General features: G+C 41.2%; 1 protein-coding gene across 4 annotated transcripts in view; it reads left to right on the forward strand.

The window, feature by feature from the left end:
- The window catches only part of GRIA3 (glutamate ionotropic receptor AMPA type subunit 3), a 154104-nt gene that overhangs the window by 84957 nt on the left and 42203 nt on the right, over positions 1-26944 (forward strand). For all 4 annotated transcript variants that reach the window (XM_065689172.1, XM_065689171.1, XM_065689175.1 and 1 more), the window contains 7 exons: positions 5110-5163; positions 6663-6824; positions 10182-10349; positions 13568-13672; positions 15012-15119; positions 16262-16468; positions 25984-26360. In XM_065689172.1, the coding sequence (XP_065545244.1) occupies positions 5110-5163; positions 6663-6824; positions 10182-10349; positions 13568-13672; positions 15012-15119; positions 16262-16468; positions 25984-26360 (1181 nt within the window). The remainder of the gene's footprint in view (positions 1-5109; positions 5164-6662; positions 6825-10181; positions 10350-13567; positions 13673-15011; positions 15120-16261; positions 16469-25983; positions 26361-26944) is intronic.

Raw genomic sequence — 26944 nt, forward strand, 5'->3', positions numbered from 1 at the left:
TCCTTCTTTCTTCATTTGTAAATGAAGGATGATAAATAACTGATTAAACAGACTAAACAGACCAAATGGCAATGGATTCAAATGAAGGGAAGATAAGCTTCACAAGTATTAAATGGACATGGTAGTTTTCTTTTCACTGCTGCCAAAATCATGACAGCTACTTCCTTAGGTGAAAGTGCAAGCATATCCCCTTAGCTTGTGTTTTCCAATGACTCTTTAAAATCAAAGCCCATACAGGCAGTAAGGTGGATTTAGAACTGACTGAACTGCTGGGCTTAGAGGGTTGTGATCAGCAGCTCAAAGGCCAGCTGAAGGCTAGTTACTGTTTGGAGTACCCTAAGGGTGCTGGGCTAATACTGTTTAACCTCTCTATTAATGATCTGAAGGTTGTGGGATGGAGTGCACTCTCAGCAAGTTTGCAGATACCAAATTAAGAGGAGTGTTTCATACACCAGGTGCTTGTGCTGCAGCACTTTTGCAGGTTGGTGAAGTGAACAGAGAGGAACCTCATGAAGTTCAACAAAGGGAAATGCAAAGCCCTGTAGTTTAGAATAACCAGCACAGAGTGGATAGAGGCTTCCTGGCTGTAAAGCAGCTCTGCAGAGCAGGATCTTGGGGTCCTGGTATACAAATGGAGCACAAGCCAGCACTGCACTCTCACAGCAAGAAGGCCAACAGCATCCTGGGCTGCATAGATTAATGTGGTCAGCAGGTCAATAGAGGTGATTCTTCCCCTCAGCGCTGGTGAGGCTGCATCTGAAGCGCTGTGTAAAGTTCTGGCCTCACTGATATAGGAAAGACATAGGCATCCTGGAGCAAGTCCAGTGAAGGGCCCCCATGACAATTAAGGGACGGGAGCATCTGACATACAAGGAAAGGCTGAGAGAACTTGGGTTGCATAGCCTGTGAACAGAGAAAGCTCATGGGGGGTATCAGTAATGTCTGCATATATCTCATGGGAAGGAATGAAAAAAACAGAGCCAGGCTCCTCTCAGAGAGTCTCACTGAGTGTCAGTCTCAGTGGTGGCTGGTGACAAGACGAGGTGAGAGCACAAACTGAAATGTAAGAAATTCTGTTTACACATAAGGAACATCATTTTTGCTGTGAGTGTGGTCAGACACTGAAACAGGCTCCCCAGAGAGCTTGTGGAATCTCTTTCTTTGGGGTTATTCAAAACCTGAGTGGACATGGTCCTGAGCAGCCTGCTTTAGCTGTCCGTGCCTCTCCGTGCTTTGAGCTAGGGAACTGGAATAGATAATCTCTAGAGTCCTCTGCCGACCTCCCCTGTTCTGTGATTTTCTCTGTCCATGAACCAAAAATCTTTCCCTTTTATGAGTCAGAGACAAACCATTGAGATTTTTAAGGCAAAATATGACTACTCTGTCACACCTGACAAACTTGCACCTTTTTTCCATCGCTTGATTTCTTTTGAGCCCACAGTCTTGTCTTTCATTAACCCATTCTTTCCTTGCCTCTGATGTGTTGCTACTGTTCACCTACACGCTCTGTTCTTACCATTCTAGTTCCTTATCAAGTCCTTGGAAGAACATTCCAGTAAAATCCTCAGGTCTGTCTCCACTGCTACCATTTAAAACAGCTTCCTTGCCTTGACTTTCATCTAAGAGTTCACCAGTCTCCTTGTAGTGTGCCCTTCACCCTTAACTCCAACATTGAATTTGTATGGCAAAAACCCCCAGATCCATGTAGTTGCTACTTGCTGTAGTTGTAATTTGAATAGGGGATAAGTCAAAAGATAATGGAGTAATGGTGAGGTTAGTATTAGTTATTTTGCTTCCTCTTCACTGTCCTTCCACTTAGGTGTTATGTAGCCTTTGAACTACATCATGAGAGAATCATCATTATTGCTTTAGAAATCTCACAATGCTCTATGCCAATTTAATATTAGCCAGTTAATCTCTATAATGCTATCTTCGGAAACTGTAAGAAAAACGTAAAAGCTAAGGCAAAAAATTTTATCTGCCTATTTATTATCATGATGACTGATTCAGTGGAAACCAAGATGTCTTTATGCTTTCATTCAAAAAATAACTTCCTCAGGCAAATGAAACACTAAAATTGGCAATGCTGACTTAATCTCTCAAATCTGGTTTATAGGTCTGTACTTCCAGTAAGCCTGGTGCTAGCCAGCAGATTTTACTTCTATTTTAAAACCAGATGCATTGTAATTATGTTCTCCCTAGATTTTCTCTTAATTAATTGGAAATATCAGAAGAGTTAATTAAAAATACAAACCTTATTTGATTCTATATCAAACCTGACATTATGATCTTTTTATCTACAAGGCAAGAATTATGTGGGATCAGAAGTCTGAATTATTCATGATAGTTTCCAGCCATTTTTTCCCTCCTCCTTTATTCAGTGTAAAATCTTATAAGCTTTTCTTTCAGTCAAGGTGAAAGCAATATTAAGTCTTGGAAAAGAAACGTACCAAAGACATGTAGCTCTGTGAAATCCTTGTCCTGTAATCCTGGCTTTCTATTCACCATCACTATTCAATATCCCACTTTCTGTATAAGCGTCATGATATATCAGCAGTTGATGAGATTTATTTGTTATACTCCTGTTTTTCTTCTTCATAAAAAAGCTTTATCCAGCCCTTCACTTCTCTAGGAGTAGCACTGATGTCTGTGATTGTGTCTGCTGGGCTCGCTAATTCAGCAGCTCAATTCAGGATACTGGACAGTTAGTAGAGGGTGGACAGTGAGGGAGGAGGAAAGCTGTACTTGTTAAAATTTAGGACAGCATGTGTAGTAAATTTTAATAACGTTAAGATCCAGTTAAATACTGATGAACTTACATGGTTGATTTTGTGAGTAGAAATACTGGCAGGTCACTTCTGAAAGATGCTTTATGATTTAAAGCTTGACCATAGTACATTGGACCTCTGGAAGGGGCTAGACAGAATTGTTTCTGGTCATTCTGGAGACATGACAACAGATGAGATGAAAGTTGAGTCTGATCTATACTAATGAGTCCTGCACTTCCTGTTTGCAGTATTGCTCCTGATGGCTGTAGCAGCTCCATCTATGTTTTTCTTACAGGCTTTGACTTCATCTGTCATGGTATTCTTCCTCTTAAACAAATACATTTCTAAAGAGAAATGCAAAAACTTTCTTATTTGCTATTAGGGTTAAAAGGACAAAGAGTATTGTTTTTAATTTCTTTGTCTCTAACCTTTTAAAAGTAAATTGCTGCCTTTAAGGTGAAATTAGAATGTATAGAGAATTCAGTATGCAAATAGCATGTGCACCAGATGATCTGAAGGAAGCATGCACGTTTCCATAGAAAACAAATGTGAGTGTAGGAAAGCAGATGCTTTCTACCAACAGAGTGTACATACAGTTCTCAAGAGGACCTGAACAGCAATTTCTTTTCAGACTGCTGGAAGTATGCAAATTTCTGCAGAATTAAATGTGAATTTAAAAGAAATGGCATCTGTTAAGGACAAGACAACCCAAAGAGGCAGTTGGGAACTAAATAATATAATCAAGATCTTTAACAGGCTCAGCAGCATGTATTAAGTCAATGACTCAAGTGTCACCTGTTTTTAGCAAAGACATAAGTGGTCATGTTGAAAAGACGTCTCTAAAGAGTATGGCATTTGGAGTGTTCATCTGTGACCGTGAAGAAGGACATTAGTATGGTGTGGGGTTTTTTTTTCAGATGATTCTCCATCAAAAACCATCACCTGTTCAATTGAGCTGCTCATAGGATATAGTCAGTGATGCACTTATATCGCCAGCATTATGTTTGCTATTTTTGACTGCTAGTTTAGCCCAGCAAGTCTAAGTAGGCTTGATTCTGTCCTGACACATGTGCAATCACCACAATTATTAATTTAAATTCTTACTGCTGGACATCTTTCGAGCTGATGGCTGTAGGACTGGATGGATGTTACTGAGATTATTGTCTGAAGGCAAGGGAATAGTGCTAGATGAAGTAGCATAATTTTGCACAAGGGGTATTGCTGGTGAGCCAGCAGCCAGCTGCATAGGCATGGGAAGTGTGGAGTTTTTTTCTCCTTTCTGATAAAGCACACCGTTACTGGAGTGGGGATGAACACACAGGATGGAGGAATTCAGGTTTCCAGGTGGTTCTGCCTCCACTCTTCCCAGTTCCCCTCACAGAATCCAGCTGCTCAGTTCATCCTGCTGCTTTGTTGTGTCTTAAAGATTCCATTTAATCACTCAGTTTTTACAGAAGTGCCCAAATGAGGTCAGGGAGGGCAGGAGATGTTGATTTAGGAGAATGTGCAACAACACACTTAGTAAAAATTTTGATGAAACCTGTAAGGTCAGATGTGTCTGTTCAGATGTTCTGGAAGCAAAAAAATTTCAGGCTTTTTGAAAGCTGTCGAAAGGCAATAAAGGTCACTGGTTATAATTTTAGGAATTTAACTTCAAGCATTCACGTATGACAAGGCTTGGCCAGGGTTCTTGTGGCAGAAAGCCCCGTGTATGACCTGGAGCCTACTGATCCCCACTGTACTGATGCCCTTTCATAAACACAGTGAGTGTCTGGGCTGTCACCAGCCTCTCCTCTCATACACTCCTCAAACAAGGAGCAACGTAAACAGGAGTTTACTGAGTGGGCAGGTATAGTGTTATAGAACCACAGAATCACAGAATAGTTAGGGTTGGAAAGGACCTTAAGATCATCAAGTTCCAGCCCCCTGCTATGGGCAGGGACACCTCACACTAAATCATGCCACCCAAGGCTCTGTCCAACCCAGCCTTGAACACCGTCAGGGATGGAGCATTCACAACTTATTTCAGAGCAGAAATACTTGAACTGATAACTAAAAGTAACCTAGTCAGCAGGGGAGACACTGTGATTGCAAGGGTGAGTTTGCCAGGTAAGGTCATCTCCACAAGCAGAGTCTTCTCAGCATTGTGGGTTATTCTTCTTTATACTCTGCCCATGTGTTTTAAAAACATCGTGTCCGTGAAGCCACAGGTCTGTTGCTTTCCTGCAGCCTGTGGATTGGGCATAGAGGATTATCAAAGTATTTATTCTCTGGCTGTTTTTCACTACTTAAGAATTCGCTTCTTACAACTGAATAATTTGTAATTTTTTTCTTCACACAGGTTGTAATCCTCGGCAAACATTCTAGAGGCTATCACTACATGTTAGCTAACCTGGTAAGAACTTCTCTTCATTACAAGTGTAGCTAAATTTTAAAGGGTAATGTATTCTGTTCTGGTTGTGGCAACTTTAATCAGCAAACGAGGAAATGCACGGGTGAATTCTTGGTTTTTGAGAAATTACTTCAGTAAATGCTAGAACTTGTAGGTTATACTACTTTGTACCCAATTATGGCCTTTCTTTTGTCTAAGAATCTCGTATCATCTACTAATTTTAAAATAATAATTTAATTATATGTTTTCCACTGATTTGTATCCTCATAACCAATGCTTGACAAATCAAATCATCTAAGTAACGTATTTGAAATTTAAGCACTCCACAAAAAAATAACTGTAACATATTTGTGTATAAAATAAGTGATTAAAAGCTGCAAATTAGAACAGTTCCACCAAGTAAACCAGGCAGGTTGTTTAGCTGTTCTTTTGTATTTGAAAGTGTAGGGTTGTGCCTGTGCATGTGATGACCTACCAGCACAAGGTAGTACATTTTTGTCTGTATTAGAGCTTCTGGATTTTGGAATTGACTTTTAGAGATGTTTATGATGTCTTTGAAATTCCATCTGCTAGAGTTCCTTAGAAAAAGTGTTGTATTGAAATTGATCCTGCAGCAAGTCTAATTCTTGGGTTCTGTGTGAGTGGAAAACTGTTTCTCCAAGATTCCCACTTTCAAGTTAGCAGTCCCATTTGCTAGCAGATTCTCTGTATCCATGTTTTGGTGTGATTAAAGCAGAAAAGACAATTTTTAAAATAGCCTTATTTATGTGACTTTAAGATGTATCATTTTGACTGTATGACTTTAAGATGTGTCATTTTGCATTATAAGAACCAGTCATGATCTTACTGATGAGTGTATGCATAGAAATACAGGGGTTCTTATTCTAGGTTGCCTTTTAGCATGTGTTACCATTGACGTTCAGATAAACATGACTGCAATCAAGTCATACTAATCAAAAAGACACCAATTTACTGCTTCAGGTATAAATAACAACAGAGTGGGAGAGAATCATCCCGTTATATTTGCAAGTAAAATGCTAAGTAATGCTGTGATGGAGAGCTGCTTCACAAGAGGCGTGTGCTTTGCCTCCACAGAGCAGTATGGGTGTTGAGTGGTATTCTGCTCCAAGCACTGAATCTTCATGTGCACTTTGCTGTACAAAAGGGATTGAGGTGTTGGACCAGTTTTCACCATGATGAGGAGAAGAGTGGAAATAGTACTTCAACTTTCTCCACTTTTTTCTTTCTGACCAGTGGATATTATGTACAGCATTGCCACCACACAACAGGGCAGTTTCCTATTACAAAGGTCTGAAAAAGATGACATTTTAAATTCTATTCTACACCACTATCACACTCCCAATTATGATAACAATTGTCTCCTTGGTAGAATATTTTTGGCTAGCAAGAGAGAAATTAATGTTTCTTTTGTGCTACGCTTGAGCGTAGGAAAAGGGGATTGGGATGACAATGATTCTTGTTTTCTACATGTGTCCTCCCAGGGTTTCACAGACATTGTTCTGGAGAGAGTAATGCATGGAGGTGCCAACGTTACTGGATTCCAGATTGTTAATAATGAAAACCCGATAGTTCAACAGTTTCTACAACGGTGGGTGAGGCTCGATGAAAGGGAATTCCCTGAAGCCAAAAACTCACCATTAAAGGTATTTATTTTACCCTGACAGTGATGGTGATTATACAAGTTGCTTTTAACAATTATTTGAAGTTTTTTAACCCCAGATGTGTGCATGTGTATGGTACAGACACCTCATTAGAATATGTTGCAACATTCACTGTACTTCCAGAAGAAAGGGGCAGAGGCTGTTATTTGGGCACAAGTGCCCAGTGTGGTGGGATTTCCTCAGGGGCAAAGGCTTGGTCTTGCAAATCCTGTTGTTGTGTAGTGGATGTAAAAACTTTTAACTTGAACTTCTTAAGTTAGTCTTGGGGGGTGGGGGCTAGCTAGGTTAGCTTCTGGATGCAAACTGTGGGTTACTAGTCCATTTTAACACTAATAGAGAATTTCATGTGCAAAATGAAGTAGCTTTGGATTCACTGAGAAGCCACTGCCACCTCTTAAGCACTGCTGACAGTTGCCCTCATAATCCAACCCCATATTTTACACTACTGTCCCTTACTTAAACACTCTGGATATTTTATCTCAAACCAGTAAAATTGTCCTGATTTTTTGAATGAAAGTCACAGGTTCACAAAAACTGTTATAGTTTGGGTGAAGTGAAGGCTACTGTTATTGGGAGACCTGTTAATATCTCTCCCAGGTATTTTCCTGCCTAAGCATCTCTATAGTAGAGGGGGACACTATTCACTGTCAAATCGAGACATGAATCAAGGGTACTCTTCCAGTGATGGAAATCATTAAATCTTCTAGGACCACTGCATATTATTAATATTTCTATTACATTCCTTCTTCCTCTTTTGGTAAGGCCTGTTCTTTTTCATCAATATGCGTAGGTGAATAGAACCTGGGGCTGGTGGTGGATGAGAGGACCTTGAATTCTGTCACTCTTAGAAGTCCAGTTCTCCACATCATGTATACTAACTGTCTCAGGGAAGCCAAACCTATTGAAGAACCACAGCTGTGATAAGACAGTTCATGTATTTCCTTCTTGATTTAGAAAGGACTTGTGCAAATTGATGAATGGATTTGGAATTCAAAATTACTCTGATAAACCGGAGTAATGTCTTGATATTAGTGAGACAAAGTTTGGGAAAGCATAAAATGGTAGCTAGGAAGGAAAAGTCTAGTCCAGTCTGATGCGTGGGGGGGGGGATACAAGGGGTAGGTGGTAGCACTGTGTTGAGCTACAGACAGAATAGGACCTGGTTATAAGGTTCTGCTGCCAGAGGCCAATGCCATTCAGAGGCATATGTTTCCATTCCCTGAGAGCAAGTGATTTCTGTGGGGGAGGAGAATTATCTTAATCCCACACCATCCCACAGCCTTGCTGGCATTTCAGAGGAAGCAGAGAAAGGCGAACAGAGGCCCACAATGCTCGGATTAGTGTATTGTTCCCTGTATTGTTCCCTAAGCCTGCTTTCTAAAGCTTTCTAGCAGTGATGCAGAAGTGAAGATAGGTATCATACTGATCTTAAAAGCTCTGAAATATATAAAGTTAACCTGGGAAGATTTTATTCCACTTAAAAGCAATTTACCTTCAGGGAAAAATTATTTTCCACCCTTAAAAAACAATCTTAAGTATATGGTACAAACACAAAGATTACATTATGTTTCCACAAATGTACCACTCATTACAGAAACGTGCACAGTATTTGTCAATCAAACAAAAAGCATATTTAAAAATTGATGTACAATATTTTTGATTAGGAAATAAAATTGCCTAGAGATTAAAGCCCTGATGTTTAATTTATTCCGTATTTTATCAGCCTTTCCCTTCTCTCTCTCTTTCTTCTCTTTGCATGCTCATGCATTTATAAGTAGAATTCAAATAAAGTACAAAATTAGATAGCTCTCTTGGCATGACTTGGAAGGGACTGCATTAAGGTTACTGACAATTGACGCAGTCTACTGAAAAAATTATCAGCGTGTAAGTTTTATGTAGTGCTAGATTGGACAGCTATTACAAGATTTTTCTAATACAAGAGCAAATACCTTAAAATTATGGCCTGATTCTATATTGTGTGGAATCTGACATATAACCTTTGTTAACTTACTAGAAGAGGAGAGGATGATCATTGCAAAGCTTCACAGAAAGAGGTAAAGATGGGCAGGATCAAAAGAGAGCCTGTGCTTAAGTATGGTCAGAGCATGGTCAGAGCAGGGTGATACAGTCAGAGCAGGATCCACACTCAGTAACTACTGTCATTTAAAACTATGTAGGAATGTCTGCTCTAAAACCTTCTTCACAGTCCTACCTTTGCACTCTTTTTTTATCAGATGTGATTCTCTTGATCTGTGCATGCAGACACACCTCATTCTGTGCATATTTCCTAAGGCAAGAGTTTGCAATAAGATAATACAAATTTTAAAGAAATACAGAACACCAATTGTACTATCCTGTTCTACAGGATAGCATTAACTTCTGCTGAATTTGATAAGTCTTGCCCACAAAGAGAATAGCAGAACATGCAGTTGAAACTTGGATTTCTGCCATTCTAATTCATACAGTATCTTCTGGCACTAACTCCAGCATAAGGTTCATCAGGAGCCAGGAGCATTACGGTATCAAAGAGACAGCCAAGAGAAGGGCAGGCGCACCAGCACATGCAGATACCCCTTATATTCTTTTTTCCTTCTCTGCATTCTCTTACAAACGCTGTAGCAATACAGAAGGTTGGTTATAGGGGGTTTGAAATCTGGTCTTACACACTGACCACGTTCAATTGCTCTCAGTACGTACATGTTGAAACGGTATCCTGGTATGCTGTAATGCCAGTGAAAACCAAAGATGTCATATGCAGAACCTGGTCCACTGTAGGAGGGAAGAACTTTCAGCAAACACATAAATATGGAGAAAAACCCACCTCCATGTCGGTTCATAGGTGATGATAGTGAATTTATGCCATTGGGAGGTGTTGCTAGACACATACAACAAGCAATGGCTGAAGCTGACAGTAACATGAACAAGTAGTTAAGGAGTCTGAGGGGTTCTGTTGAGGAGTTAAAAAAAACTCTCCAAACAAAAGACAATATGAGCTCTTCTTTGCTATCGGTAGCACTATGGGCCAGCATGGAATTGCAGACTTTTGTAGTGACATCACTTAGATGAACTTGCTTCCAAATAAATTTAAACTTTATGCAACTATAAACTGGCTTTGTTATTTTGCTGCCATGTGCTATACAAAATTAAACTATTTTTACTTTGTTAATTGAAATAGATGGAGTTGTTAAGCTACATAAAATACCTGTGGCAAGACAGAGAGCGAGAAAAAGGGCTTGCAAGCATGATTCCTCTAAGAGTATTTTAACATACTAGGCCTGATAAATCTGGGCAGTACTAAGATTGCAGCTTGTGACCATATTTTATTTGCATCAATTTTAGTATACATCTGCACTGACCCATGATGCAGTCCTAGTCATAGCAGAGGCTTTCCGTTATCTCCGAAGACAGCGTGTGGATGTCTCCAGGAGAGGTAGCGCTGGAGACTGCCTGGCTAACCCTGCAGTACCATGGAGCCAAGGAATTGACATAGAAAGAGCACTGAAAATGGTAAGGGGAAACACACCGGCTAATGAATGTATATACTCCACAACAGCAGCAGTTCTGCTGGGACCGAACTGCATCCTTCTCCATGTACTCACACAAACAGCTGCAGCTCCTCAGGAAAAGGAAGACAGAAAGAAAAAAGCTTAATGGCAAAGGATGTATAAAATACACTCAAAAACAAGTTAGGTCTCAAAACTTTGGCCAAAATCACATCCCTCTGGCACCGGTGCAGCATCTGCCTGATTGTCCACAGCAGGGCACCTACAATGTGACTCCCCCATAAAACCCAAGCTTCCCATGAGAGTGAGCATGAGCCATTTTGCAAACAAACATGTATTAAGGGTTTCTTAAAGTCAGGCTGAGCCTGCAAATCTGATTAACAGAACTAGACTAGGGTACATGTATTTATGGACTTAAACACATGTATGCAGTGTTGATAATTAGCTAGTGGAAAGTCAACTCAGATTGGTTTAAAGCAGTGGAAAAAATGTTGTTGGTCATAGCAATACTGCCGGCTTTCAGCACCAGGCTGAACCTTGACACAGTTTAGCTTCAAACCAGTTCTGTTTCCTGGCATAACTTTGCACTCAGCCTGATTATTTTCTCCATGACCTATTTTTATCCCTAACGCTAGTTATTGCGTGGGATCCTACCTCACTTATGTCTCTAATTTTGTTGTTTTTTAACTCTTCTTAGATTGCTATGTGTGTTAAGGCAAGTGACAACAGGAAAAATTGGATAACATTTCTGTGGCTATAAGAGATGAGAATATCTTCTGCTTTTGATCTGGCTCAAATAATTCTAAAAGAAACCTGTTAGAATAGATTATATTAATGAAAGCATAAAACTGCAGTGAGTTACATCAGAATTAAGGCCGTGTTAGGTATAAACAAATCCTAGGTCAGCCTTCAAACACTTAGCTTAATTACTGCTTCTTCTCAATTAAAAAATTGGAAGGATTAAATCGGAAGGTTATAATGAGTTATAGAAGGTTATAATCAGATTATATCACTCATAAGAGTGAGATGGTTCAGTCTCACATTGCCAGAGCTCTTTTTATGTAGTTATGTCACTTCCTAACAAATGCCTTAACTACACATTCCCTAATGCTAATTAAATTCAACCTTCACAATAGATAAAGAATTTGTACTGTCCAGTTGAATTTAATTACAAGCAAAACACAGAACTCCTCCAAATGAGACATGAGGTATTCATGTCAACAAAGAAAAACAACAGTGCCACAAGACATTCCCTTGTTTGGGAGAATTTATTTAATTCATAAGATATACAAAGCCAAACTCATGATTAGAAAAAAGTACAGAAACTTGACTTTCAGCTGGTTGCACTGAATTGTTTTAGCTGCTCAAAGTCACCTAAGTGAGGTTTGTGTACACCTTCTACAAGTGCTACCTCAGATCCATCATTCCGCACTGCCTTCCAGACCCCCTCTTGTCCATCACACTCTCGCTGTATTCGGGTAATGATCTTGAATCTTTGCTGGAGAAAAGCTCTTTGATTTAACAGTGTTTCCTCTCCACTCTGTAGCTACAACTCGGATAAGAGTATTTTTTCCAAGACATCCTTGGAATACCCTGTGCCAGCAGAAGGTTCAGTGCCACACTCTAGTCATCCTGCTGGCAAAAGGGAAATGGTCATTACCTGAGTCTGCTTCCCTACAGCCTTGAAAACTCTGCCTGTCTGTATTTCTAAAGCTGATTCTAAGACATCAGAACGGCGGCAGACCATTTACCTGAGCAGATCTGGGCAGTTATAAATTGTCACTCCATTTGTGCTTGCCTCCACAGGCTCCTGCCGGAAGCATTCTGAGTCCTGGTGAGCTTTCCTGCCTCGGTGCAGCCATGTTTTGGAAAGTGCTGAGTTTTCCCACCAAAGATAGAAATAAATTATAGTTGCAGTCAAAAGATGTCAAGTGCACAGTGCTCGTGTCTCAGTACACGTCGGGGTGAAGCCAGCCTAACAAGCTATGCTGAGACTGCTGTGCTGAGGTAGCCAGGCAGCTTCCAGCAGGTGCCAAAAAGCAGGCACAGCAACTCACATCTGGCTGCAGATTCATTTACTCAGTCCACAGTTGATAAAACCTCTCGGGCAAATTTGGCTTTCAAAGTCCCATTCAGCTCTCTAGCTTCCTGGAGACAGGAATAACTCACATGTTCTTCCAGACCGCTGAAATGATATAAACTATTTTAAGAAAGGTTCAAATTCACTTACTGATTGAAAAAATCACGCTTCTTATGTGTCAGTCTGAATTTGGCTCACTGGATAATACGGGGTCCAAGGAATTTTGCCTGGTTTTATGTAGCCTTGTCCACCGTAACAAGTTTGATTGCACCACCTCTAAACCATAAATAGCAGATCAGTCACCAGTCCTGAAGAGCTTCCTTTGACTAGACTTCATCACCTCTTCCTGTAATTTTTACAGCATTTTGCTAAATATTAAAGCTAATTTACCCCTCCTGAAGTTTCAGGCTGTTACCCCTTCTGCCTGAGATGACAGCTTGTCAGTGTTGATAAGTGATAAATGGAAGTATCTCACCCTTTCATACAGGGAACCAGGGAAGATTTTTTACTTTGAAACAAAGTACTTCATACTTCCTGTTAAGATGATTCATGTGAGTAGGTAATGATAATGACTTACCGTCTGTACACCCATCCATCCAGATTGAGACCAAAACTCCATAAGCAGTAGAGACAATTGTCTGTGCTCATTCAGAGAAGACATTCATTCCTTTCTCCTACGCTGGGACTGATCTTAAAATAAAGTACTTCCCGGAATGAGCAATGCTACGGGATTCTGGTACATATCACAAATCAGTACCAAATTGTGAGGGGTTTAATGGCGCTGAATTGTTGCGTGTGCCTCGCTGATACTCCCTTCTGTATCTGTGAACCCAGCGTGATTAAGCATGGAAGAATCAGTCTTGCTTATATTTAACATACCTGCAGATCTAATTTCACTTAAATGCAGCTCACTGCAGTTGTGAGTCACTAGCTGAGTACTAACTATCAAAGAATATGTAGAGATGAAACAGAGGAGTTAGATTGTTTCTGTTATGAAGAATGCAACTGACTGTGTTAAAAGCGCTACAAGCCTCTTAGGTAAAACTTGTGCTAGAGCCAGTGGGTTCCTGCAAAATGTAACAGAGGGAAAAATAAAGTGAATCTTTTATTAAAATGTGGTTTTTTCTGTTTATTCCCTTAAGGTGCAAGTTCAAGGAATGACAGGGAACATCCAGTTTGACACCTATGGGCGGAGAACAAATTACACAATTGATGTGTATGAAATGAAAGCATCTGGATCACGGAAGGTGAGTTTCAAGATATGCATCCCGATTTCACATCTTCAAAAATATTTATTCCAGCAAAGTAATGAAACTCAAAAGTACTACACAGGCACTGTAATGACAGGGCCCTGAGGAAACCTCACCTTCTCGCTTTCTTCTCTATCCCAGGAACCTTGTTCTATTCTGTTCCTGGCCCAAACCACTCACCCTGGTTAATATCTTCATCGGTTTCCATGCCAACTTAGGCTTCACTTTTTCCCCTAAAACCCTTCTGGAGCTTTTCCGCTACCAAGCATAATACCTGCTGTCGTGGTCCTGTGCGCAGCCCTATCTCCTTAAATTCCGTTCCATCTTTCCCTTCCTCTCTACAACAGGCCTCAGAGCCATAGCAAAGCAGGAGCCTGTGGGGTTTAGAAACTTTACGAAATTAACAAAAAATAAGTTTGTTTTCAGTTAGTATTTGCTACTCATCCTCTTGTCTCCTAAATAAAGTACAGACCCTAAGTGGGATAGGTGCCTAGCACCCTGTTATGGAAGGAATTTAGAGCAGACTTTCAAAAATAATTATGTAAACAGGGTTTCAGGAGAATCAAGAGTAGAGTCCATGTGGCCAAGGCATGTAAATTCCCCTGATTTCACCTGGTGAAAGGTACCTAACCTGCTTAGGCACCACTGAGAATCCTTAGACTCTTCTGCACATATTTGACAAGAAAACACGTATGGACGTGGCTTAGCCATTCAGCTAGGTTTATGGTGCCAACAGCAGTGTTACTTCTGTGTTATGCAGAAACTGATGTAAGCACATAACAGGGTAGCCACAGCACTATGAGCATCAGCACAAGCCAGCTGACAAATAGCCACCTCATGGTCACTGGGGGGTTTCTATCCCATACTGAAGATAACGATGTGCCTGCATTGCTAATGATGTCTGGGCATCCACTCTAAACCTAGTTCAGGCACGTCTGCAGGGACTGTATTCACTGTCCAAACCATGGCAGGATATGGATAAAAATGATAAAATCAAAGAATTTCACTGAGTGCTGTGCAGTTTAATTTCTTGTCTATAGTGTATTCTTACGCTGTAGGTGCATGAGAATTTATTCCACAGGCACTATGATGATGTGAATTTAGGTAGAGGGAATTTAATATGTATTTTCACTTAGATTTGGCTTGTATTTATTTAGGGGTCGGCTTGAGAACATGGCTTCTTTAAAGAAATTAGATTAAAGCTAAAGTAGTCCTTTAATGGCAAGAATATTGCATAAGTGTTACGAAGCCCTATCTTTTGAGCTTGCTGTTGCAAGTTCATGCGCCTGAGTCCTTGTAAACGTATACAATGAGGTCATATTCTCCATTTTTATAGGTTGGTTATTGGAATGAATATGAAAGATTTGTGCCAGCATTAGATCAGCTGCCCTCTAATGACACTTCATCTGTGGAGAACAGAACTATAGTAGTCACTACCATCTTGGTAAGTTTTATGTTCTTAGTGTGTTTGTGTTTGGGAAACAAGACACATGTCTCCTGAGGTGTGTTAGACACCTTGCCAGGAGGCAAATGTTGAATACTATGTGACTTCGAGTGACTGAGATGTTCAGTATCTTCCAGAGATGTACTGAGGGCTTGACCCTGCAAATTTCTCTGTGTATCAATAACCTTATTCACATAAGGAGCTCCCTGAGCTCAACACTCTGCTGCTTCTCAGACACTTGAACTCAATCGAATGTCTCACAGAAGTTATTATGCATGTATGTAATTGACTGCAGGATCTGGCCTTCCTGCTATCGGTTCAAATCTTGCACCCCTCACTCAGGTACAGCTCCTGTAAACTCAGCCCATGTGGACTGAGTAAGGATGGCCTGTAGAAGCCTGTAGAGAACTGGAGCTGCTCTAGCACTGGGTGAAAAGCGACCTATACCTGTGCAATTCCAGAGGAGTAAAGCTTTTCCTGTGTCTCACAAGCATGTATGTCAGTCCCAATGCCTCTAGCAGATGTGTTATGTACAGTATTGTTTGTGACTTTTATGGCTGTTACAGTTCTGCTAAGCATGAACCAATTTTATGCTACTTCCTGAACTGTATTTTACACTTCTATGGATTTAGTGAGATACAGTCAGCATTTCAGCTAGAATTTTCCAAGAAGGCTAAGGGAATTTAGTTGCAAAATTTGCTGCTTCCTAGCTTCCCTTAGGCTGCTTTGAAAATATCTCCATCAGAGCCCCATTCTAGGCCACTGGGGCCTTAGGAAATGATTTTGATGGTACAGATGTTGGGTATGTCAGTTCTTTAACACCTGAGTTATTACTACAGTGATGCTATTTGACTGTCTAATCAGGCCTAATCCTGCAAACAAAAGTGTGACTTTGTTAAACTGGAATAGTCCTGTTGTCTTTAGTGTGTCCATACTAAGAACTAAATTGATGGTATGTGTGGCTGTAGGATCAGACAAGAATTTTTGAACTGCAAAAGCCTGTCTTTCTAATTGCTGTACCAAAGCAGGAAATACTGTAAATACTTGCCAGTAGTATAGAGGATAATAACAGCTCTCATTTTGTATGTTTTAAAGCTGTATTTTACATTCATAGACTTTTGCTCTTTACTTTTGTTTCAAAGGAATCACCATATGTAATGTATAAGAAAAACCATGAACAACTAGAAGGGAATGAGAGATATGAAGGATATTGTGTAGACTTAGCTTCTGAAATAGCAAAACATGTTGGAATAAAATACAAACTGTCAATTGTTGGAGATGGGAAATATGGAGCTAGGGACCCTGAGACTAAGATATGGAATGGCATGGTGGGTGAACTGGTCTATGGGGTAAGTTTCTCTTAACCTTCATTTTAATGTTCTTTATCAAAAGTTATGCTGAAAGTTAATAAACTGCAAAATAAAGATGATTTGTTTGAATACCACCTTTTAAATTCTAGGTATTTCTTTGCAGTGCTATTGTTGTTTACATTTCTAACCATTTTGTTGCAGGAAAGTGTCACTTTTTTACTGCTGTTCTCCAAATCAGAGTCCATAAAATGTTAAGAAATGGCACTGGGCAAATTTCAGATTCTTGTCTGCAGCTGAATTTCTATTTTGCCCTTCATAAACTACTTTTGCATTTGCCATGTCTCCTTTTCTCTGTCAGTCTTGGAAGTGCTGGTAGGGTGCCCCTCTCATTAAAGGTCTGATCCTATAATGCTAGCCCTTGTTGGATCACTGATGTCAGTTTGTGTTTGACCAGAGACTAAGGACACAGCCCCATGGTTGGGTAAGAAGCAATGCAAGTGTGAAATTGCCCACATCCTTTTTCTTTTCAAACCCTGGCTTTAAAAAACTGTCAGACAAAAAAAAAAAAAAAAAAGGCCCTCAAATTCATTACATTCATCTTTATATTTCTATCCTGGGTCTACATTGCTTTGTTTAGTAAGAACAAAAACAGTCCGGAATTGCCATTTTAGAAACTTCTTTGAAAATGAGAATTTTGGAATACAGATAAACCAGATGGAAGGAGGAGAAAATTGGCTTTGCAGAAAAGACGTTACAAGCTGATATTTCATCTTTTTTTTTCCCCCAAATGGTGATGAGATGATTTGTGATTCCGCCCAAATCTTTACAGTTTATTTTTAACAAGCTCTGCTTTATTAAAAATATCTGAGCAGGAGCGAACATTTCAGTTGCCTCCTTTTGTTCCATAGCTGAGTGTAATTTCTAAAAGTCACCTCAAAATTTCCTTGGGTAACATGTCATGGTTCTTGCAAAATGTTTGGTGAGATAATTCCTTCCAAATGAATCAGGCTTTTTAAAGTAATTGCTAGATTTGCAGAAGTTTTCTTATTCTGGCTCAGTGAGAATAAGTTGATGTTTTATTCTGGTAAATCCTGATGCCTTATTACATACTTGGTAGCCTATTTGACTCCAAAATATTTTATATAAGCAACAATGTTTTTGTAGTATTGCATTAAGGGGAGGATGGGAAATCTGCTGATAGAAAAAGTGAACGGGGGTCTGGACCCCTGCGTTATATCTTCTCTTCCCTGTTGCACTGAGGTTTGACGTTATGCAGATATCTGAACTCCCATGCCTTAATTAGGTGATTCGGGAAACTGGTTTTACCTCTTTTAAAGAATACAAGAGCATTGATAACCTCTGAAGCAAAGGTTTAGTTTAGTTCCAAGCAAATTACACTGCAGTGGAAACTTAAACCCTCAGTTTACCTGTATGTGGTTTGAGAAATACCAAGAGTATTAGCTGTAATTGAGTCCTTTTGATATATTTGAAAGTCACAAGCCATGAAACAGTTTATTCACTTAAAAAAGTAATCATACTATATGCAAAAGGCATGACAAAGTAGAACCTGAAATTACTGCTAACAGCCAGGGCACAGGGACCATCTATAACAAAACAGGAAAGGTGTGATACAGGCCACTGCCTTCGGGACTTCGAGCCAAGTAAGATTAGCCTGTGCAGCTGCTGTACGATGAAAGATCCATCTGGATAACAGGCAGCAAAAATGATCAGAGGGCTGGAACACTTCTTCTGTGAGGAACGGCTGAAAGACTTGGGGTCATTCAGCCTGGAGAAGGCCCTGGAGAGAACTTAAGAGCAGCCTTCCAGTATTTAAAAGGGACCCATAAGATAGATGGAGACAGACTGTTTAGCAGTGCCTGTTGCCATAGGATGAGGCATAATGGTTTTAAACTAAGGGTAGATTTAGACTAGATTTAAGGAAGAAATGTTTTACACTGAGGGTGGTGAGGCACTGGAACAGGTTTCCCAGAGAGTTGGTAGATGCCTCATCCCTGGAAGTGTTCAGGGTCAGGTTAGATGGGGCTTTGAGCAACCTGGTCTGTTTGAAGATGTCCCTGCTCATTGCAGGGGTTTGGACTGGATGACCCTTAAAGGTACCTTCCAGACCAAACCATTCTGTGATTCTATGATAAACAGGTTGGTTGCAGCTGCCTTTTCCACAGCCTCTTGGAAGGAGCCTTGCTCAGAGAGCTCTGCCTCCTTCGCATCAAACAGCCCTAGCCACTTCCCCTTGACCCAGCCATGCTGGTTGACCTTTCCCCACCAGCAAAAACGAGCCTTGCAGGCACCACAGAGCATACATTTAAACAGCCCCTAAACCACCCCCCCACTGTCATTTTCTCCTGCAAAAAATGTCTGTTCCTTTGTATTCTGAAGCTCAGTTTTCATCTGTGTTTTCTCATTAATGAAAAACAGAGGAATGTTTCCCTCCCTGACCCCCAACAGCTTCTCTTCTCATGCTGTGAGCTCAGTTACTGAAGCTCTTCACTGCAGTGCTCAATTATTCAAAGGTCAGATGCATCCCTTGAGGTTTGACTGTAGACCCAGGTTAATGCTTACAGCCCAGTGCTGCTGAGCTAGCTCCCCATCCTGCAGAGCTGAACTTCTGAGCTGGCAAGCTGCACAGAAATCCACCTGGCTTTCTGTAGGCAAGAAAGCAGCCCCTGCACTCTTAAGTAGAAACCTCACCGGCCCTCCAGATCCTTTCCCAGCCATGTGAGCAAACACCACCAAATACCCTTGGCCTCTTTCTCTGTCTGTTGAGAGGGGGCTGTGTACCACACTCACAAGGATGTGCACAAAGTCCTTTGAAGATGAAAACTGATCTAGAAGTGCTAATTATTTGGAGCAAGTGCCTCATTTACGTGCTGACTTTCCTTTATCTCTCAGGGGCTTAAAACTCTATTAGGGAGCTAAAGCTGCACGTTACCCCTGATGCCCCCATGAGCCTTGTCTGAAAAATGACTGTCATATTTGGCTCCTCTGGATTCCATTTTGGGAAGACAAGAGGGAGATTAGATTTTAAATGCCTTTATTAGCATGTATGGAAGAGAGGCATGGGGGGAATAAAAGGGGCCTGATCAGTTTTGGTACCAGTTATCCATCAGCTGAACTGAGTTGTGGCAGAAAACACAATCTTTTAGGTGACATTTGTCTCAAGTGATAAACAGAGGCAAATGCAGCATTCTCCTGACCCAACAACCTTCTCACCACCCTGGCACTGCTGGGAAGTCTTACCAGGCTTTTTGTGCTGTGACCTATTTTGCATAGCCCCTTGCATACAACTCGTTCCTAAAATTGCTCTTGGGCAGTCATAGGAAGTGAGTGGTTTGTCATTTTAATGCCAAAGCCCTCATTAACTGTAGTTAATGTTTCATTCCTGCCAGTTCATTGTTACTGTCACTCTGGCTTCCTGTGGGATGCAGTGTAGAGTCAGGAGAGAAAGTGCAGCCAGGTCCTCACAGCCTCCAGATCACTGCATTGGAGGGCTCCGAATGGCAAGGGGGAATGGAGGGGACTCGGTGTGTGCCAAGCTGTATCTGAAGCAGCAGGGGTGCTGTATCACAGCGCTGCAGGTCCTGAGGCTGACCAGCACAGCCCTGACTCCAGTGCATGACTGCCTGGAGGTCTGCATTAGCTAGGTTAACTGGAACAGTCCCAAGAGGTGCACATTACCTGGGCATAAACACACTAAAATACTTCCCATTAGAAATTCCCCCTCCCCTGTCCCGTATCACATCGGGGCTGGTTGGAGGGTGTAAAAGTCTGCTGTGCTATAGGGCCCCCTGAAGTCAAGGACAATCTCAGCTGGCCCTCTTTGACCATTCCCTGTGGCTTTGCAATGGGCTGTACAAATGAACCTGATTACAGAGAAGGGCAGCACAGGGATGGCAGCCCTGGAGGCAAGTTCTGGCTGAGCCGGTACTCCCAGACTCCTGTGCTTCAGACAGGAGAACCCGTAAGTCTTGTTAGAGAGGAGCTAACGGGGCCTTGTGGTTATTTAGCAATTTTCAAATGTTGATGGTAGTAGTGATAGTAGGACCAATAATAAATGGTAATAAAATATGGCATAAAATGAAATTTGATTTTTCATAAATAAAAGTCATTTCAGGTTGAAGAAAATGTTAATTTTGCTCTTTCATTCTGATGGTGTCAAAATAAGACTCTTATTCCTACTAGAAAAAAATCTCTACCAATTCAAGTGCTATTATCTTTCAAACTAAGAGAAATTTCTAAAACATAGTGGAAACTTTTGACAGAGTAAAAATAGCAACGAGGTAAAAGCTTTTTTTTTCATGGACATTTTAGATGAGGGAAGTAGCTAAATCATTCTCAGGCTGGAAGGCTGAATGACTGTTTAAATCTAAGCAGCAAAGCAAGCCATCAAGGCAAGTGCTGTCCTTCAGTGATCTGTCCACCCACTAAGGACGTGTGGGGCTGAGGAGCAGCAGCACCTCCCAGTGCACAGGGCTTTGTACCCGCCAGCTGCTGAGCACTAGACAGTTGTCTTTTCTCTTCTGCAGGGTAAGCCTCTGTCTGTAGGCTTTTATTTCTTCTTTCCCTTTTGAAGCAGGCTGCTGTTCTTCCTTCAGTGTGCAGCCAGGGAAAGCCTTCCCTCCCCGGGCCTGATGCTTTTCACAGTGCTGAGGCTAATTGACAGTAGGTTCAACACAGATCTTAATTGTACCTACAAATGCTTTGGGACTGGAAAGAGCAGCCAAACCTTACAGCCTTTAAAACTCTCCTCGGGTAAAAAAAAAAATGTCTTTATAAAAACCTTTCAATATGTAAAATAGCATAAAGGAATGAAGCAGGGATGTAAAGAACAGACAGTCCCCTGAACACAAGCAGCCTCCACAGTCTGTCAGAGTGGGACCACCTACACATCTCCCTGCCTTTAACAGCTAACCAGCCTCGCCTGGCCTCTCTGGCTCTCCCAGCAGCAGAAGAAAGACTACATATGGCATATACAGCCTTTGAATCGTAGTAGAGTGGAAGAGTAATTCTCCTCAAAATGTCCCATGTGCTCTTAGTCTGTGGCAGAGCCTGATTGTGCCATGAGCAGGAGAAGCCAGCCCTTCACCCCGCATCCCTGGTTTCCACAGGAGGGAAGCCCAGGGACAGGTGTCCAAAGGCATCTGATGTCCTGCAGCTCAGGCAGCTCTGTACAGATAGATGTGGAGTCCCTGCCCAAGCAGCCGCTGAGCCGTGGTGGCACCAGGACCACAGCCCTGGCACAGCCCCACGCGCAGAGCCACACTGACATGGGCCCAGACTCTTATCTCCACAGCTCAAAAAGCAGATGTACCCTTAATTTCTTTATCTGCATACAATAATAGTGTATCAGGAGGAGCTGTGGGCATCCACATAAAGCATGCATGGACTGAACATTGACAGACTACAGCAGCCAAGGCCAACTGCAGTTTAACACCTTAATACCTTTGTACACTGCCCAGCTAATACACATTCGGACTTCAGTGGAGCATGTTGCTAGTTGGGTGTCAGCTGCTGTTTTTGAGCAAGTGTGAGCTAATGTGTTAAAAACACGTTGCCCCCATGACCTGGCCGCTCAACACATCCTTGGGCATACTGGACTCTCTTCACAGGGTAGCGTTTACCAGGATATGCCACAGATAATGTGTTGCCCTGTCTGACACCCTTTTCTGATACTTGGAAACCTCAGACTGTACTGAGAGGGCCTAAAATGTGCTCAGAGTCAGTCATCATTCCAGCACAGTCTCTTCTATGTATCTGCATTCCGCACTTCTGGGGTACTTGGCTCCTGATGGGAATCAGGCAGTGTCCCTCTGCTTCAGTCCACACATACCTTGAGTGCTGGCTGGCTTCTTGTCTCACAAAGGCTTTGTAAAGTGGCTGTAGCCCAGACCCACTGCTTGGAAAACAGCACACTAGCAAAGGAATTGCTCAGTTCTGCAAGCGTGAATGACCTGCACATACAGGCAGGAGCATAGCTGGTATCTCTTGCTTTCTCTAGTGCATGGCTTTGAAGTTAGGAAGACTCAGGTCTGTAAGCAGAAGAATTTGATTCCTCCTTTTGGATTACAGAGGTGGAACATCTTATCATTTTTATTTCCCCGTGCAGAGGGATATTTCCATTTGGTATTTTTCTCCCTCCCTTTAAGAGTCTTGAGGATTGCAGCCCCCTGGGGTCAGCTTTGAACAGAGTGGGTAGTGCCTCTGTGCTGCATGTCCTCTCTAAATCCATGCCTCCCACACTAGCAGGCAAAGGCAGAACAAGCCTCAGAGGAATCCATGACATTTCTCACCCAGCTCAAACGCAGCAGAGATGATGTTTGAAACGCCGTTAGTCATGAGTGATTAGCAAAGCTTAGTTGTTGAGGTTCTTAAACCCCCCCTCCAGTTCTGCACAGGGAAGGGCATGGTTGTGGTTGTGTTCTTTTTAATCGAGCTCAATTTTTATGAGTTTTGCTTATCTGCAGCCATAACAGGAGGGGAAATTCACAACTGTGCTGCAATTATTAATGATCCTGTAGGGTGCTTAGAGCTCTCCATAAGCTCTCCATTTCAAATACTGTATCTCTAAGTAAATAAGCGAAGAGCAGTCTGGGTTTTAACCTCCCTAGTCCAACTAATATTCAGAGAAGTGATGGGGAGCCAGGCTCAGTCCCTGGATTGTAGCTGGTCCACTCTCAGTGCCCTGGTTGCTGATGGTTTCCTGAGACCCTGTGTCTGAACCCACGCTTGTTCCCTCTGCAGAAAACAATTGCTGCCATTTTCATTTAAGGCATGAAGGTGTTTGTTGGTGTTTCCACTATATCGAACACCTACTGAAAATGGTAGGGAAGCAGGAAGATGGAAATGCATCGGAAAAAGTTAGTATTTTATCTCTTAATATTAAAATGTAATTTAAAATCATTTACAAAGAAATCCATGCTGAATGGTATGAATGAGGACATGGCAACGAGGCCTTTAAAAACTGGTTTGTCTGTGCTTCAGCACAGCATCAGCTTCATTCCCCCCAAAGACCCCACAGGAGCATCCCACATGAACTCAGCTGCGCATGAAGGAGATGTTACAGACTTTATTGCACGCTGCATCAGCACTTAGGTAGAGCTCCACCGTGCCTACTTTTGCAATTAAAATATTACTTTGGGAGAATTAAATTTCTCCAAGTCCAGGGGAACGCTACAAAAACTGAATGTTCTTCCAGCTGAACCAGCCTTTTTCTGCCTGACGAGCTGTCCCAAGTCTGGCTTTCCATGTGCAGAATTGCCAGGCAATAAGACACCTGCCTCCCACCCAAGCTTCACTTCGTATGCAATCACTGCTAAGTCTCTGTAGGGGTCCTTATCCATTAAGCTTACTCTCCTAAAGATTAATTTGTAAGTACCTCATTAATTCCACACGGAACACAGTAGCCATGGTCAAAGTGCTTGGTCTTCCAGCCAGCCGTGGACTCTGACTACATTTAAAACTGATACTCTGCATCTCGTACTGACTGCAGGCATGTAATATTTAACAGGAGCTCAATAAGCAGCAGCTGCTAGACAAATATATGTTTGGGGGGAATTCAACAGTGAAGGTGTTCCAGCATCACCCAGTCCCTTTAGCACACTCTACCTGTGTTCCCCCAAGTTTCTCTGTTACTTAGGTAATGAACACCCAAGTATCCAAAGGCAGTCAGAATTTTCAGGTTTTGTAGTCAAGCCACGTCAGGCTGGATTTTTGCAGGAAGTGACCAAATCACTTTGGTTTCCTCCTTGGGGAAGGTGGTCACTTAAGGGAGAAGACAATGTCTAATGGGGCTGAGGAGGGGTGTGAGAGGGTACACCAAGGTCCATCATTTCCAAATGGCTTCCTTCTATGCACAGGAATAGTTTATCTGATTATTATCAAACCACTGAAAGTCCCTTGGGCATGGCTGCGCAGTGCCACTGAGGCACCAGCTGGCACAGAGCAGTGATACCAGGATTAACCTTGTGAGAAGCCTTCACCATTTCTGATTATTAAATGTTAAAAAAAACAAACGACCAAACAGCTATCTAGGAGGAGGAACAAATCAGATATTAATGCAAGTCATGTACACCGCCATCAGATTTACAGAAAAGCATATTCAATTATTTTACGGCACAGATTTTAATCACTTCTTATTAACATTTCCTAATAAATTTTATTCAAACTTCTACTTAATCAGATTTTATTTTTGCGTCAGAAAGAGGTGCATACTTACTAGTGGAAAACAAAAATCTGATTTAAAAGGTGCGCCATGGTTTAGGTATTGAGAAGTTAAACCTTCCCTAGGAATAATTTTTTCTCTCAGAAATTCTTCATTTACCAATGAAAGGCCATCTGTAGAAATATCAGTAACATGAATAGTTAGGGTTTAACTTTTCAATGGTTTAAAATAGAAGATTTAAAACATTATATGTAGGTATGCAGACCCTCATAAAAATATTTTTTTAAATTAAAAAGGCCGTTTTTTATAACATTCTAGTCCCTTCTGTTGCAAATGCTGACACCTGCTTGAGTACTTGCCTGAATCAAGACTAGGTTATCCACCAGCGTGACCTGAATCTTTCTGGCATAGAAATACAGGTGCAATTAAATGCATGTTGAAAATAAATTCTGGAATGCTATGTTTGATCAGGTAATAGTACATTTTTTTACTTCGCGTTCTTACCCTCCCATGGAATCCAACAAAGATGTATTGATTAAAGGGAAGGGCATTGGTTCAGAGTATACCAACATGCTGGTAAATGACAGATGCAATGCGATGAGATTGTGCTTCCAGGTGATGCAGCCTCAGAGCATAGTCTGTGTTAAAGATCCATAGAGCTAAGTTCTGTAAAATATGATGATATCCATTATACTGAAAATTACTACTTTGCATTTTTCTCAGGTAACCCAGGCTATTGACAAATCCTCATTATTGTTCTTCAGTGACCACAGAAAAAGTGTGCTGTCTAGTTCCTATCACCCCACTATTTTGCCATCTTGTATAGCTTATTACAAGGGGGTTTCAAATGAGTATACGAGTGGTAGCACCCAAATGCAGCTGAAACTCAGTGACCGATTACTTCTCTTAGATTCCCTTTAAAGGTCCTGGACTAATCACTAAGGCAAAAGAACTTACTGAGAGAATGGGAAAAAGAAAGTAAAAACATAACAAACACATAATTTGCCCAAAGTCTTCAAGGCAGGTGGATGGATACAGAACATTACTAGAAAATTACATTGTTTTAGTTGGTATCTCACTGTCCAGTTCACATAGTGTTTATTCATCCATTTTAACTTAATAGAAACATAAATACATGTTGGTATCTATCTGCCTCTGTCATGAGGCCCTTGCACGGGTTTGATTGTAATTTTTCTTAACAATTTGCTATCAATATCATATAGTCCTTAACTTCAGTGGCTGCAAAATAGGCTGCAAAGAAAACGTTTCATACTGGTTTATGTAATTTATCATCTGATTCATTAGCCTGAGACTCTAGATTGTGATTATGTTGCAACTGTTTTGTAACTAACTTGGGTTTGTTTTCCCTTTTCAGAGAGCAGATATAGCTGTTGCCCCCCTCACCATAACACTGGTGCGAGAAGAAGTCATAGACTTTTCCAAACCCTTTATGAGCCTGGGCATCTCCATCATGATCAAGAAACCTCAGAAATCTAAACCGGGCGTATTCTCTTTCCTGGATCCTTTGGCTTATGAAATTTGGATGTGTATAGTCTTTGCTTACATTGGCGTCAGCGTAGTTCTTTTCCTAGTCAGCAGATTCAGTCCTTATGAATGGCACTTGGAAGACAGCAGTGAAGAGCCACGTGACCCTCAGAATCCTCCTGACCCTCCAAATGAGTTTGGAATATTTAACAGCCTTTGGTTTTCCCTGGGTGCCTTTATGCAGCAAGGATGCGATATTTCTCCAAGGTTTGTTCCATATCACTCCATCCCCTTTTTGCATTTTATGGTCATTTTCTGATGCCATGGTGCATATATGTTACTTTTTTTTCAAATTTCTTTTTAATTCAAAATTTTTGGTTTTGACATTCCATTCAATGCTCAGCATCATCATCAAGCCACCATGCTTGCTAATGTTGACCTCCAGAGTGAATGGCATTGCTTTATAATGATAATTATGCATTTCTGCCAAACTTATATACACCATGTTGAGGCTGTAAAATGCATAGGGTTTTCTGTTTTCAGCAATGCTTGGAGGGCTACCGTGTTTTTGCTGCATATCTCATTTTACGGTCATCTCCTTGGTGCATATAACGTATTCTGCTTTGTAAAATAAGATTTGTTTATTTAAAAAACATCACATGCAACAGCACTTTAAAACACCTCCACTCCCATCATGGCTTCTGCTAGTCTTTTTACTTTATTCTGTGCCTAATCTGTCTAGTTCTGTTTTTCTTGAACCATCCTCTCACCTATTACTAATTTGCTTACCACCATCTTTCATATGTTCAGGTCTCTGTATGTGCCTCTCTAACAGCTACTGCACAATACCC

The sequence above is a fragment of the Lathamus discolor genome, chromosome 9 (assembly GCF_037157495.1).
Source record: "Lathamus discolor isolate bLatDis1 chromosome 9, bLatDis1.hap1, whole genome shotgun sequence".
NCBI classification, from domain to species: domain Eukaryota; kingdom Metazoa; phylum Chordata; class Aves; order Psittaciformes; family Psittacidae; genus Lathamus; species Lathamus discolor.